This window comes from Diadema setosum, chromosome 9, assembly GCF_964275005.1.
Source record: "Diadema setosum chromosome 9, eeDiaSeto1, whole genome shotgun sequence".
Taxonomy (NCBI): Eukaryota; Metazoa; Echinodermata; class Echinoidea; order Diadematoida; family Diadematidae; genus Diadema; species Diadema setosum.
The window spans coordinates 30,479,303-30,494,972 of record NC_092693.1 but is presented as its reverse complement, the minus strand read 5'-3'; the positions used below and the strand labels follow the sequence as shown (position 1 = coordinate 30,494,972).

Genomic DNA, 15,670 nt, shown 5'->3' with positions numbered 1-15,670 from the left:
ATACATGGTATCTACACAAACTGTCTCTGTACACTGACGCATCTTTGATTCCAACTTTTCTACTCTCTAAGTTTCTGTTTGTAGCTAAAATAATGAAAATGTTGTCAATATTTATCATTCTCATTACATACATTTTGCATAATCATACACCATATATCTTCCTTGACTGTATGTCATAATTAACATTGCATGACCTCTAACTGACTTCAGAAATTGTATTCTCTTTTTACACTCAGCTAATCAGAACACGCCGGCGTGATAGCACCTCAGTATTACTTATGAGAATGACGCAAGAATTGAACTTTACAAAAAACAATAGACACTCAATGGAGTTTATGAGAAATGTATCGTCTGCTTTATTGATAAATACACCATTGCACATGACGACAGTTAGTTACAGTATGCAGGTCTTGTTATTTCAAGAGGTTTCATTCATACAGGTGTTAACTTCATGTTTTTGTCCAACCCTTGTGATTCGCTGGTCATCCCTGCAAACGGGTGCGTCCCACCCCCCCCCCCCCGGTTTTTTCCCCCTGGGTGATCGCCCCTCCTCGACTTGAAAGCTTACCAATTTTCGTATTAATCGATTTGTGTTGAAGCATTTTTGACAGATTTGGTCTCTGCAAACCTGATCAGTAGGAACTTTTTTTTTTAATTGACAATTTTGCAAATACATATGAAAATGTGCACTAGATCGTTGATTTTCAATTTTGGAAATGTGAAAACCCCCTCCTGCATGTGGGAAGGGGTACAACACTTCACACCCTCCCCTCTTTGGTCAACCCTCATAAACTTTGTACACACTGAAGACGCACACGCGGATCAAGAGGTAGTAGATAGCACGATTAAGCCATTCACATTACCCTGAATATTCATTTCGTCTTTTCTTATTGAAAATTCTGCAGATATTTCTCCAGAGAGTGCAAAGAATTCTAAAATAATGCAAAAGCTTCCTCGTGCAGGTGGGGGATACCTTGTTTCACACCCTCCCCTTGATTACTGAACATTTTTCTCGAAGTTTCCTGTCTTTTGGTAATCTGCTTGATAACCTCTTAATAATCACTTTTTCCCCGTACAACTCACTTGTTTTACATGCTTGGATGTTGCAGTTGTTTCACACAGTCTACCTCGTAGTTGCGCTGTTGCCGTTTGTTGTTGCTATGTGCAGAGCCCCACCTCGCTGTACACCGTGATGGACAACCTCTTGGTATTCCATCTCCTTGCAACTTACATGTATCTTTGGTTTGACCTTTGCTGTTTTGTCAAGAGCTCCACTCGCTCTACTCGGTGATTTCCATTCTCACCTCGATCCTTATTCGGTGCTTGTCTTTCGTTTTACTTCTGGACAACCGATAAAACTCTTTGACTTCCCATCTTTCTGCAAATACCTAGATTACCTAATGTTTGTGATGTGGCAGCATGTTATTCGTGGAGAGCCCCACCTCGCTTTCCACTATGATGGACAACCTCTTAGTATTCCATCTCCCTATAACTTCCCTCGTTTTGTTGTTGTTGTTGTTGTTGCTTTGTGACGAGCCCCACCTCGCTCTACACAGTGATGGACAATTTCTTAGTATTCCATATCCTTATGGGCAAACTCCTTTAACGTATTCAATTCCTTATAACTTGCCTGTTGTGGGGTGTTTTGTTGTGTTTTTTTTTTTCGTTTTTGTCGTTTCGTCAACAGCTCCCAATTCGCTGTACACATTTTGATTCAGAGCTTGCCAATATTCCATCCCTTTCCAGTTTCTTAGGCAGCTGTCTGTTGTTTTACTTCTGGACACAAGAGACAACCTTTATTCAGTTGTCCATATATCTTCGAACAAATTACCTGCTGTTCCGTTGTGATTGTTGCTGCGACAATGTACGTTTTAGCTATGTGGCTGAGTCCGTTGCTTTTGTGAAAAGCCCCACGTGACGCAGTACCTGGTATTCCATCTTCTTACAACTCGTCTGCTGTTTTGTTGTTGCTGCTGTTGTTTTGTGCAAAGCCCCACCTCGCTCTACACCGTGATGGATAACCTCTTTGCATTCCATCTCCCTACAACTTGCTGTTTTGTTACTGTTGCTCTTGTTGTTGCTTTGTGAAGAAACCACAACTCTTCAATGCGATGAACATCCTTTTGAACAGTATTCCATCTCGTTTGCACTAAACTGCTTTGTTGTTGTTTCTGTGAAGAGCCCCATCTCCTCACAACTTACATGTTGTTTTGTTGTTGTTGTTTCTACTGTTTCTTTTGTGAAGAGCCCCATCTCGCTCTACAGATGGACACATCTTAGTATTCCATCTCCTTTTTACCTGCCTCGTTATGTTGTTGTTGCTGTTGTTGCTCTGCAATGAGCCCTGCCTCGTTCTACACGTTAATGGACGACCTCCTGGTATTCTATCTCCTTAATACTCACCTGTCGTTTTTGTTGTTGTTGATGTTGTTGTTGTTGCTGCTGCTGCTGCTGCTGTTGTTGTTTTTGTGAAGAGCCCCGCCTCGCTCGACACTGTGATCGACAACCACTTAGTATTCCATCTCCCAATAACTTGCCTCGTTTTGTTGTTGTTGTTGTGTTGTGAAGAGCCCCACCTCGCTCTACACTGTGATGGACAACCTTTGATCAGGTTCCACCTCCGTTCCCCATATGCACTGAATGTCAGAGTGTATGACTGTTGGGTGTGCATAGGCCTGAAGGGGCACACATGAAATACTTGACAACTTGACATGACATTATCACTGGATTTTAATCCATCATTACCTTCGTATGAAAGCTTTGGAAGGTTCCATACATTGCCGGGAACGCGCATCTTTTATTGTTACGTTATAGTATACAAATAATGACTGCTTATGAGGGCACAGTTAAAATTATGGGCCCAAGGTGATGTGAAAACCGTAACTATGCCCGAAGCGAAGCTGAGGGCATGGTTACGGTTTTCACATCACCGAGGGCCCATAATTTTAACTGTGACCCGAATGTCAAGCAGTTATTATTTGTTTTATATACCGAAAATATAGATTCCGAAAAATAGATACCGAAAATATAGATTCTAGTCTCTTTTACAGCACTCGTAATCAATGCTGATCGACAGCGCGGCGGTCGTATCACTGGTGCGTACAGTGATGTGTACAGTGTACGTTACGTGTACTGCGGGGTTGCGATTGTCTCCAAACCAGTCCGCTAGTCTCTTTTACAGCACGCTGATTGAATGCGCGGCGGTCGTATCATTGGTGCGTACATATGAGCGATCTACGTGTAAGGGGTCGCGACTGTCTCTAAAACCTATTTACTAACTGTGCCCGGGCCCCGGTCACAGTAACTCAAAAATAGGGCACAGTTATTTTCATGACTCCCCTTTTAACCAATCAGATGAGAGGATTCTAGAAATGAGGTATATAATATATTTTGTTTTATGTATATTCTCAATTGCTCTGTGATACTGGGCTGCTGGCTTTTGCATCAATGAACAAACGTAAGCAATGTGTAGCTAATTGAAACAACACAATTATATACCATGATTATTCTCTTGTTACCTCAACAAGAGAATCTTCATTTCGATTGGTTACATAGTTAAGTGGTTGTCTCTCCATTGTTATGGGCTATTCATGCGAATGAACCATTCATTTCTCATGGTCTGTGCATCTTTTTTTTTTTTTAATTCGCTTGTAGTTGCACCATCATTTTTGTGATATAGATACAATGCTTATGGAAGAAAGATAATAATAGGAATATGTACAGATATACTTACCTCTGCACCAAAGTCCGAAAAGATGTTATAGACTTCTCTGCATGAACATGATGAAAGACCTGGTTAGTAATGACTAGCAAAATCTATGGACGCTAATTGGTAATTGCGCCTGTAGCGGACTAATTGAACTATAAAATGGAAATAAACATATTTAGAATGTCATGTTGTTCCCTTGTTGTCTATGTCATGCCAACCCTTTGTGTTTAAACTTTGGGTTCCACAAAATAGAAATCATATTAATTCCGGCATCTGCAAACTATATTTGCTATTTGTTTTTGTTCCTGGTATCTTTGATTAATCCACATTGATAGGCCTATACTACTCAATCAAGTTGGATTTCATTTTGGTCGCTCCTGGTTACTGCGATATCATGAGCCAAAATGCATATCAAAGCAGGTTTTAATCATCCTAAAAGACGGAATGAAGAGAAGTTATGAGATCTTTTCGGACTCTGGTGCCTCTCATCTATATCATCCTTTCCAGCTCGTGGACGACATCTCTCACAGCGGGCCGAGAAGCTCGGCAGACATTTCGGCAGAGCGCACCGATGAGCGTCAATCTCCCGTCGCCTGCAGCTCGCCCCATCATGTTCATCAGGCGACCCACCTGATAGACATCGCTGAGGACGTCTGTCGCTTGGTCTTGAATGGCGACCTCAGGGGCGATATGCTGATATAACTCCCCTCGAAGGTATCGTGCCTTTTCCTCGGAGGAGAAATAGTAAGGGGAGGAAGACGACTGACGGGAGACCATGCCTAGATCGATGACTCTGGCCCGCCAACGACCTGGAGTCGAAGAAAAGACATGAATGAAAGGAAAATGATGGAAGATTCATAGGAGGGCCGGGAAGGAAAGGGGGGGGGGGGGGCAAAGACAAGTATTGATGGGTTGCTAGAAATACAGTTGAAAGGATGGATGAATGGCGGAAGCTAATTGCGTTTAGACGACAACACGATACTATCGTATGAGACTGCAAAAACAAATTTTCCTAATCGAATGAATGCCGTGAATATCAATATATAACCTCACATTTGCATTCTAGTTCCGGGAATTATTTTCAGCAATCTAAAGACTTGGCTACCCTTTGGAGCGTTCAACTGTCCGCCATAAAGGCATCGGTTGTGTCACTATACACTATAGATGAATTCAAATTATTTCTTTGTCCTCTTCTCCAAGGCTATATAGGAAGAATGGGTGTTTAACTTGTATATTTGGTCTGAGAAAAAAATCTCACCTGAAGAGGACTTGTCTAACAAGACATTGTCCTCTTTTAAGTCATTCATCAGATATCCTCTCTGATGAATGAGCTCAAGACCTCGGCAGATATCCAAGGCCAGACGGAGCCAGTTGGAGCGGGTGATGGCAGGGACCGCGCCCCGGATGGCTTCGTGGAGAGTTACGGTCTCTCCCGTCATCGCGTCACCTGGTAACAGTATGATACATGCTGCCAGTGGTTTAGACTATTCACCGTTATATCTGTCTTTTATTCAGCGTCAGTATTATAACTTCTTTATTTGTGAAAAGATATTTTTCCTGCGGAAAAGGCGCTCTAAAGATACTATAATTATTATTGTTATTATTATCATTAACACTTCATAACATAACATAACATAATCATAATTATAGATCAATGTGATTTTGAAAAAAAAAATAATTCGCTGTGATTAAAATCACATGCTCTGGTGATGTACCAACACGCAAAGACTGCATAATACTCATGAATGATGGTAGAAGAATACAACATGTACATTATATGTATATATTTAAAAGAAATATATCTTTCTGTCTGTCGAGACGCTTTTATATCTGATGACTAATATCGTGAATAATGTGACAGTCTTTTTGCAAGTATTCATTTGTAAATTGTCACCATTACTCAACTTCAGGGAAAAGCTTGCATATCCTGCACTATGTAACTTACCGATGAACTCCATCGCAAGGCCGACACAACCGGTGCCGATCTCAAGACATCCAAGATACGTTGGGAAGCACTCCTCCCTGCCAAACAAGTCCAGCAGGGCTGCCTCCTCTTGGATCTCAGCTACCTAAAGTTTGAAACGAGTTACAAATAGATGGATAACGTAAATGATGATATTCTCATCTAACCTTATCCCATGTCTTTGGTTCATCGTTTGAGCAGTTTTCATTCTTAGTTTTATCATTGTCACAATCAAATGGCTTAATATATTGCTTGCTCTTTAAAGTATTATATTCAATATTAAAACCACCTCCAAAAGAAAAAAAAAATCTATCCAAAGATTATTGCGCTGCAAGATGAAAATAAGAATTGAGATGAGAAATGTTACCTTCTTGGTCATCTGCTGGACGCAGGAGGGCATCGTGAACGTCTTCACGGCAATCGGTTGGTTGGTGACTCGATGACGGCAAAGGTACACAGTGCCGTATGACCCCTTACCCAGGACGATGGATCCTCTGGAGGGGTCGAAGGTCTTCAGGTCCGAGATGGTCCACACGTAAGAGCTGCAGGATGACGATGCAGCAGCACCACGAGGGCTTGGAGCTCTCATCGCGGTGCTGCCGCTGTGGGCGGCAGCCAAACTAGTCGCACCCACCGGAGATGGAGCGATGGTAGGTCTGCCAAAGCGAAGTATACAAACGATCCTGGAGTTTTACAAGATATCTAATACTTCTCTTTAAGAGTCAATTGAACCCTAACTGATCATTCAAAAATAATGTTCGTAAAGTACAGTGTATGTGATCATTACATTATTAGTGCCAGTGGTTATCGTTCTTACCGAGGAGTGGGGCTTGCCGATGTCTTGCTGGAAGATGATGGTTTGGATGTGTGGGGCGTATGTCTGCAAGAAGAGAGAGAGAGAAAAAAGTCTTGACATTACTGTCATCAGCACTATCCTCATCATCATCATTACCATCCTCAACACCAACAATCTTTTCCCCATCCGGCATGTTTTATGCGACCTTTCTTCTTTCCCATTCGTGACATAGATACCTTGAAGTATCAATAGGCATACAATGGACATGTTAACAATGTATCAGAGAAGTTATTGATAATGGAAAGATGAAATGTGTTGCATTAATAAAATGAAGGAAGAACTCCAATAAAATCATTAAATGAAAAGCGCATTCTTACACAAGGAATGGGGAGTTTGAGACAGGAGAGGTGCTCGGTGCTGGATGACCAGCGATACCGACTGAACCGTGTGAGGTTGGGCGTGAAGGGGTGTTGGGAGGTGCCGAGGCTGCGGCCTGATTTGGTGTACTGTTATTAAAGAGAATATCAAGGAAGAAGTTGTGAGGGAGATTATAGCCAACACTATCCAGCCGTGGAATTTGCAAGGAACCGTTGATAACTTAAAATCGTGTAATTTCTTGCCTTTATAGAAGAGCATTTTGAGCTGAAAGAGACCATGAAGAATTTTTTATTTGCACCTTCTGCATCTTTTAGAGTTGATTGCAATTTATAACACACCACGTTGATAGCATGTGAAAAAGTGGGTAAAATTGTTCACATCTGCAGACTTGGGTTTTGGCACTAAATTCCTTGTCAACGCATTGAAGCTAAAGACGAAGTAATGAAAGGCTTCTCACCATCCAGGCAGACTAGGAGAGGGAGAAACACCCGAGAAGGAGGCAGTGACGACACCCTGACGATCCTGGTAGGCGAAAAAAAGAGAGAAATATTTTGTCATTGTTTTCATTTCAGTCTGAACAAGTTTTCCCTTGAAAATAGTGCCTTTACGTAACTCCATATATATCTTCTTCTTTTACTTTTATTTTTTGCTTGCTCTTTTTATTTCGGATTATCATGCGACAGAGATCAGACATTATTAACTTTCTTTATAGCAGTTTGATATTATTTGATTAAATAGATACAGGTGTTGGTTTAAAGAGGCTCATCAAAACAGCAATCAACCCACTTTGTTTATTCATCGTGTTCGTCGGTTTGTTTTCTCAATGCATACTACACTCACCTGAAGACGGCTCCCTGTAGCATCTTTCTTACGTTTGGCCAAAGCCAGCTCCATCTTCAAGACCTGAATCTCTGATGCCGCGTCAAGATATTTGTTCTTCAACATCCTTGCCTTCTCCTCGGCGTGCTTCTCTCTCCCTTTAGCGATGGTAGCCTCCTCTTCAGCTCGCCTCGCTCGCTCCTCGGCCTGCTTCTCTCTCCCTTTAGCGATGGTAGCCTTCTCTTCAGCTTGTCTCGCTCGCTCCTTGGCCTGCTTCCCTTTGGCGATGGTAGCCTCCTCTTCAACCTGTCTCGCTCGCTCCTCGGCCTGCTTCTCTCTCCCTTTAGCGATGGTAGCCTTCTCTTCAGCTCGTCTCGCTCGCTCCTCGGCAACTCTCAAGCTCTCCTCCATAGCTGTTGCCCGCTCCTCGGCAATCCTTGCTCGCTCCTTGGCACGATAAGCACGATCTTCTGCCTGTCGTGCCCTTTCTTCTTCCCGGCTTACTCGAATCTCGGCAAGCCGAAACTTCTCCTGGGCGTGAGCCATCTGCTGGAGGGAGTGGCTCGCCATTCTTCCCACGAGACTTGCCGTATGCTTGGCCCGCATCGCCTGCTTTTCAGCTTGATGTAATTTGCTGACTAAAGCCTGTCAGAATTGAACAGATAAGACAAAGTTATTGGCAGTGAATACTCGTACTTATATAGCTTTTGATTAATGATAGGCCTATTGGCGATATAGGCCTAAATACCTACAAGAAACAACTTGTTCTTGAGTCACTCGTTCTCTTACAAGGTCATTGGAAAAAGTTGTCAGTGTGTGTGTGTTCTGATCTCAACGGGCATTACTGTAGTATTTTTGAAATCTAATCGGTTATGACTGTGAAGGCCTTAATTCATTTTGGTATCATGATTGGCAAAAGTCTGAGTCTCTTAGTTTTTTTTTTTTTTCTGTTGTATTTCATGCTGTCATCGCTTCTGACCCTTTCAATTTACAATTTTACACGCTTGGTGCTTGTAATGCTAAGTAACACCATTCATTTAAATTCATTTTAAAAAAAGAAGGAAATATGACGTCAAACGTACTCCAATCTGTTCCTTCATCTGCTTGTTCTTGGTGGAATCCTGCAGCCATTGCAGAAGCAGGTTCCCTGCCAGATACAATGACGGCACTGGAGCTTGGCGGCGAGCTGTATCGGCCAGCTAGATAATGACATTCGAAGATGAGATATAACAACTCATTTTTCGGTTGGAACTTAGCAATACGTCACAATATTCACACTTATAGCAAACGTCCGATTTAAAGTGAGTGGTAAATACACTATAAATTATGAGGTCTTATTCGCTTACTTGCCACTAATGTCAGTTTTATCTAGTAATCTGCATTCATGACCGTCATATTTAGTCCTTTGCGTGTTGTTCTAACCACAGTACTCAATTTACACACACTAAAAGAGTACCTTTATCAGACCATAATTATTATTCTGGCTCTGTTGTACCAAACATCCTTTAAAAAAGCGTCAAAACATTTCGATTGTTACCTGGGTAAACTTAATATTTTATTTTGACGAGATGCGATATGTTAATGTTTGTTTATGTTTCTTAGGGACAACATGTGCGGACCCACATGCCTACGGGCAATAGTAAATGCCTTTACTTTTGTGTGCCTTGAGTCACCATCTATTTCTCTTTAGTTATAATTTGTGTTACATACGGTACTACCGCATTGAGGCCTAATTATACGGTGTCTCCCTTTGCAGTGTTCAATCTTTTTTTTTTCTTTCATGTTTGTAATGCTTCATCCAATTTACTTCTTTACGAATAGAGGATGAAAATAATGATAGGCCTATTAAAAAATGATAATATACTAGTACAATGTAGTTATTATTATTATGATTATGATTATTATCATTATTATTATTATTACTACTACTACTATTATCATCATCATTATCATTATCATCATCATCACCATCATCATCATCATCATCATCATCATCATCATCATCATTAGGTCTATTACTGTCACAGTAAGGCAAGTGGTTGCTCTTGCTTACATCTGCCGGGCTGTACGCGGGTGACGCTGCGCCAGCCCTGACCCACGGTTCACATCGTGCCCTCCGCTGTAACTCCCATGGCACGGGGAAATGAATTTGGGACATGGAAAACATCTCCTCTGTCAGACTAGATCTCAGTATCTACATAAACAAGATCAATAGAACGGGAAATATATTGTATCTTGGGTCAGTGATTTGGATGTGGGGTCACAGTTGTGTCCGTTGTGTGTAATTGGGCTTAATCTAAACTTGCAATGCATGACCTTCAGTTGACTTTGAGGCTATAGTATTTATTCTGAGCAGAAAGAATTAGACAAGTTTATTGCTTTATAGATCATGAAACTCCTTGAACAAATTTACTTGAAACACACTTACGAAGAAGAGTGTAAATGCTAGTATAATTACTGACCTTGACAAACTACGACCGATTGTCTCTCTGAGCGCAATTTATCAGGGAAATCTCCGTGATAAAACACTGAACCGATCGAACGAAATCAGCACACAGAAATGTTGAATTCTTTGTTTACTGACAACCGTTACTACCCTTGGCCTTGCACATGATTGTTGTCAAGTCAACGCGCATTCAGGCGCGCGTAGGGCTGGGTAACGCGCATAAACGCAACAAAGGGGAGGGCGCCAAGTTTCGTCTGCACCAAAGAGATTTTTCTCCTCTGGGGAAAAACTCTTTGGTCTGGGCGGAGTTCTTCTTCTTCCGATTAAGTCTGCCTCCTTTAATAGGCTGAAGATTCTTGCAGACTGTGCTATTTACATTATAATACAGTTTATTCACAGATATTTACAAACACATAACAAATTCGAAGAAAATAACTAGCCACTGTGATCAATCGTTAGTCGGTTACGGAATGATCCCACAGATGGCGCTAAAACAATATCTGACGACAGGGAATTCCAGCTTCTTACAGTTCTTGGGCGACATACCAGCGAAAAGGCTTGGTTGCCAATAATAATAATAATAATAATAATAATAATAATAATAATAATAATAATAATATCACTCTAAAAACGCAAATGTTGAATCAACATTTAAAAGGGCCGAGGAGTGACAGCATTTTTTGAAGTGTTGCATCCAACTTTTAAAATAACATTTGAAATGTTGAATGTAGCAGGAAAACCAACACTTTGAAAATGTTGTCACTCTTCGGCCCTTTTAAATGCTAATTCAACATTTGTGTTTTTAGAGTGTTAATAGTGGCTACTTGTATTCCCTAGCACACAGGTCCACTTTTCAGTGCTCACGGCGCTTCAAAAATGAAAAGATATGCATGCATAATACATGTTCAAATATGTCAACAAAGAAGAAAATGCCAAAAAAAAAAACCCCAAATATAAACAAACAAACAATATTACCCAGTACAAAGAATAAAAAAAAAATCTTAATTATCACTACTATTTTGTCTTCATATGATCCTCGATCCCGAGAATAAAAAAGTGATTCCATCTTCAACTTTAGATTTTTTGAAAGTCGTGTTTTAGAGTTTATTTAGGATCTTATCATAGAGATTGTCAATTGGCAATAGCTACAAGCCTATACTTATAAATCGGCCAAACTTCGGACACGCTATTATCTTGCCGCATATGCACATTACAGAAATATGCTTGTGGTTATGATAATTAAAATCCATATAAATCATTCAAAGTTGTTCTGACAACCAGAAAGCTTCCATGAAACTTGCCCCTGCTGACTTAGCTAATGTAAGTGCTGCTTTCACGATGGATTTCATCAGATTCATCACGGATTTATTCACTGTATATAAGCCCTATGATACTGTGATTTTAAAATAAAAACAAAAACAACTTTGCCCTGAGAGTTTAAACTTGATGGGCAGAGGCGATTACAAAATAGTAGGCCTATACTGTTCACTGTGGAGCGCAGCCCCGAAGAGAATAGTACTTTTGGAGGCACAGTAGAGGCCCATAGTTTAGACCACACAGAAACTCGATGTCAAAATAGCTTTGTGATGACACGATTACTTTGTTAGAAAGTAAAGTTTATTGCTAATTTCACAGTGATCGTTCGGCACGAAGCAGCGCGCGATGTAAGAATTGCTTTGTGATGTCATAATCGCTTTGTCAGATATTGTTGCATTTCACAGAGTGGCCAAACGAAGCAGCGCGCAATGTTAGAATTACTTTGATTATGATGTGACAGTCGCTTTGTGACATCATTTCTATTTGGAAAATGTTGTCGTAAACAGTGATGCCATTTTCCAAATAGTAGGCTTATACCATGAAGTGTCAACCAGGGCCCCGTTTCATAAAACTTGTTATCAGTGACAACTGCCTCACTTCTATGACAAATTTGCACTTAGCCAATCAGCTGCGAGGATTTCAGTAGCTTATAACAGCTATGATAACTTGTCACTGATAACAAGTTTTATGAAACGGGCCCCAGGTCAACATTCTGAAACAGTTGAAATTATATTTTGGATCAAAAATAAATGCTCTAGTGATTGGTTGAAAGATCTTCACGTGATTATAGGTATTTTCAGCTATGTCAGAAAGTTGGCATGTTTGACACTCCATGAAGGACTATAATTTCATATTTCCAAAATGACGTCATTTTTATGACATTTTGCAAATAGTATATTATTTGCAAAATGATGTCAGAAAGCAATTCTGAAGTAGTGCGCAGTTTTGTACTGCCACTGTGTGAAATCTAACATTAAAAAACAAAACAAAACTGTGGCATCACAAAACAGTTCTGACATGGCGCACTGCGCCGTACCATCACTCTGTGAAATGTAACAATTTCTATTGAACAAAGTATTATTGTGACGCCACAGAGCAATTTTGACATTGCGCACTGCTCGTACCGTCATTCCGTGAAATGTATCAATAGTAATTTTGTAACAAAACAATTGTGACGTCATAAAGTAATTATGACTTTTTTAACATTTTTTTTTTTAACGAAACATTTATGTAACATCAACAAGCAGTTCTGACACCGTGCACTGCTTCTTAGGGTCAGTGTAGGTCCCCTTTACAACATTGCATTCACCACACGACGTCCCTCGATGTATTTACACTATTCCCATTTTCCCTTCTTTTGTTTAAAGTTTTGACCCAAAATATGATACATATAAACTTTGCCTAATTTCGAGTATCTGTTAAAACTATAGGCCTCAGTACATCCAAAAGAACTATTCATTGAGGGGCTGCGCCCCTCAGTGAATAGAGTCACCTCTGTCCATAGTTTAACCAGAAACTCTCAGGACGTGTGAGCAAATCACCTTTTCTGATTCGTAAAAAAAAAAATAATTTTGAGATGTCCACCGGACTTACTTCCAAGAGACTACACGATATATCAGTTCCACTGTATATCTCTCAGTCCTTTCCGGAAAATGACTTTATATTTTTCACTTCTCTCCATATCTAATCACACACACACACACACACACACACACACACGCACACTCACACGGTTCCGAAGTGTGCCTGCTTATTACACATACTTCGGTATTTTCAACTTTTATACTTCATTTAATGCAGTATCTGTGTAGAATATGATGCTTTTCCTCATCTGATACATTCCCGCTTGGTGATACTCGCATGCACACACTCCTCTGGCAACTGCATGGCTTCTAATCATTACTCACTATTATAGCTGTAAATTCATTGTTGATACATGGTATCTACACAAACTGTCTCTGTACACTGACGCATCTTTGATTCCAACTTTTCTACTCTGTAAGTTTCTGTTTTTCAAATTCATGAAATTCTTCCGTCGAGATGTTTTCATTGCAACTGATTGACAAATTGCCCCACATCGACGTAAATAAGCACTGAATTGATCAATGTTTTAGTAGTAGCCATGATAAAAAATCATGGGCGTACATACTCGAGCAGGATTCGAACCTACGACCTCCTGATCACCGTCGATGTGGGGCAATTTGTCAATCAGTTGCAAGTTTCTGTTTGTAGGTAAAATAATGAAAATGTTGTCAATATTTATCATTCTCATTACATACATTTTGCATAATCATACACCATATATCTTCCTTGACTGTCATAATTCCTTGTCATAATTAACATTGCATGACCTCTAACTGACTTCAGAAATTGTATTATCTTTTTACACTCAGCTAATCAGAACACGCCGGCGTAATAGCACCTTAGCAGTATTCCTTATGAGAATGACGCAAGAATTGAACTTTACAAAAAAACAATAGACACTCAATGGAGTTTATGAGAAATGTATCGTCTGCTTTATTGACAAATACACCATTGCACATGACGACAGTTAGTTACAGTATGCAGGCCTTGCTATTTCAAGAGGTTTGATTCATACAACTGAAGTGTTAACTTCATGTTTTTGTCCAACCCTTGTGATTCGCTGGTCATCCCTGCAAACGGGTGCGTCCCACCCCCCCCCCGGTTTTTTCCCCCTGGGTGATCGCCCCTCCTCGACTTGAAAGCTTACCAATTTTCGTATTAATCGATTTGTGTTGAAGCATTTTTGACAAATTTGGTCTCTGCAAACCTGATCAGTAGGAACCTTTTTTTTTTCTAATTGACAATTTTGCAAATATATATAAAAATGTGCAATAGATTGTTGAATTTCAATTTTGGAAATGTGAAAACCCCCTCCTGCATGTGGGAGGGGGTACAACACTTCACACCCTACCCTCTTTGGTCAACCCTCATAAACTTTTTACACACTGAAGACGCACACGCGGATCAAGAGGTAGTAGATAGCACGATTAAGCCATTCACATTACCCTGAATATTCATTTCGTCTTTTCTTATTGAAAATTCTGCAGATATTTCTCCAGAGAGTGCAAAGAATTCTAAAATAATGCAAAAGCTTCCTCGTGCAGGTGGGGGATACCTTGTTTCACACCCTCCCCTTGATTACTGAACATTTTTCTCGAAGTTTCCTGTCTTTTGGTAATCTGCTTGATAACCTCTTAATAATCACTTTTTCCCCGTACAACTCACTTGTTTTACATGCTTGGATGTTGCAGTCGTTTCACACAGTCTACCTCTTAGTTGCGCTGTTGCCGTTTGTTGTTGCTATGTGCAGAGCCCCACCTCGCTCTACACCGTGATGGACAACCTCTTGGTATTCCATCTCCTTGCAACTTACCTGTATCTTTGGTTTGACCTTTGCTGTTTTGTCAAGAGCTCCACTCGCTCTACTCGGTGATTTCCATTCTCACCTCCTTATTCGGTGCTTGTCTTTCGTTTTACTTCTGAACAACCGATAAAACTCTTTGACTTCCCATCTTTCTGCAAATACCTCGATTACCTAATGTTTGTGATGTGGCAGCATGTTATTCGTGGAGAGCCCCACCTCGCTTTCCACTATGATGGACAACCTCTTAGTATTCCATCTCCCTATAACTTCCCTCGTTTTGTTGTTGTTGTTGTTGTTGCTTTGTGACGAGCCCCACCTCGCTCTACACAGTGATGGACATTTTCTTAGTATTCCATGTCCTTATGGGCAAACTCCTTTAACGTATTCAATTCCTTATAACTTGCCTGTTGTGGGGTGTTTTGTTTTTTGTTTTTTTTTTTCGTTTTTGTCGTTTCGTCAACAGCTCCCAATTCGCTGTACACATTTTGATTCAGAGCTTGCCAATATTCCATCCCTTTCCCAGTTTCTTAGGCAGCTGTCTGTTGTTTTACTTCTGGACACAAGAGACAACCTTTATTCAGTTGTCCATATATCTTCGAACAAATTACCTGCTGTTCCGTTGTCATTGTTGCTGCGACAATGTACGTTTTAGCTATGTGGCTGAGTCCGTTGCTTTTGTGAAAAGCCCCACGTGACGCAGTACCTGGTATTCCATCTTCTTACAACTCGTCTGCTGTTTTGTTGTTGCTGCTGTTGCTTTGTGCAAAGCCCCACCTCGCTCTACACCGTGATGGATAACCTCTTTGCATTCCATCTCCCTACAACTTGCTGTTTTGTTACTGTTGCTCTTGTTG

At 40.5% G+C, this 15,670-nt stretch overlaps 2 protein-coding genes and 1 long non-coding RNA gene across 3 annotated transcripts; all 3 read right to left on the bottom strand.

Moving 5' to 3' along the window:
* Positions 1-3,830: 3,830 nt before the first annotated feature.
* On the bottom strand, positions 3,831-6,261 carry LOC140233295 (serine/threonine-protein kinase 4-like). The gene is made up of 4 exons (XM_072313405.1): positions 6,040-6,261; positions 5,655-5,778; positions 4,968-5,156; positions 3,831-4,518 (listed from the first exon to the last, which is right to left on the bottom strand). Exons 1-4 carry the CDS (start codon positions 6,259-6,261, stop codon positions 4,199-4,201), a joined length of 855 nt encoding a protein of 284 aa, XP_072169506.1. The 3' UTR covers positions 3,831-4,198.
* Positions 6,262-6,788: 527 nt separating this feature from the next.
* Positions 6,789-8,235, bottom strand: LOC140233294 (uncharacterized). The gene is made up of 3 exons (XM_072313404.1): positions 7,687-8,235; positions 7,304-7,368; positions 6,789-6,974 (listed from the first exon to the last, which is right to left on the bottom strand). Exons 1-3 carry the CDS (start codon positions 8,233-8,235, stop codon positions 6,842-6,844), a joined length of 747 nt encoding a protein of 248 aa, XP_072169505.1. The 3' UTR covers positions 6,789-6,841.
* Positions 8,236-8,759: 524 nt separating this feature from the next.
* LOC140233029 (uncharacterized) lies at positions 8,760-10,213 on the bottom strand. Its single transcript, XR_011901520.1, has 3 exons — positions 10,128-10,213; positions 9,719-9,859; positions 8,760-8,864 (listed from the first exon to the last, which is right to left on the bottom strand). It is a non-coding gene; the product is annotated as an uncharacterized lncRNA (long non-coding RNA).
* Positions 10,214-15,670: the final 5,457 nt, after the last annotated feature.

What these genes read in the sequence shown, in the direction of transcription:
- LOC140233295 (XM_072313405.1), bottom strand. Translation starts at nt 6,261, where the DNA reads ATGAGAGCTCCAAGCCCTCGTGGTGCTGCTGCATCGTCATCCTGCAGC. An exon ending in TCCAGCAGATGACCAAGAAG is followed by an intron (nt 5,779 to 6,039) that starts GTAACATTTCTC and finishes TTCAAACTTTAG; the next exon opens with GTAGCTGAGATCCAAGAGGA. An exon ending in GTTAGACAAGTCCTCTTCAG is followed by an intron (nt 4,519 to 4,967) that starts GTGAGATTTTTT and finishes CTTCGACTCCAG; the next exon opens with GTCGTTGGCGGGCCAGAGTC.
- LOC140233294 (XM_072313404.1), bottom strand. Translation starts at nt 8,235, where the DNA reads ATGGCGAGCCACTCCCTCCAGCAGATGGCTCACGCCCAGGAGAAGTTT. An exon ending in CTACAGGGAGCCGTCTTCAG is followed by an intron (nt 7,369 to 7,686) that starts GTGAGTGTAGTA and finishes TTCGCCTACCAG; the next exon opens with GATCGTCAGGGTGTCGTCAC. An exon ending in TCTCCTAGTCTGCCTGGATG is followed by an intron (nt 6,975 to 7,303) that starts GTGAGAAGCCTT and finishes CTTTAATAACAG; the next exon opens with TACACCAAATCAGGCCGCAG.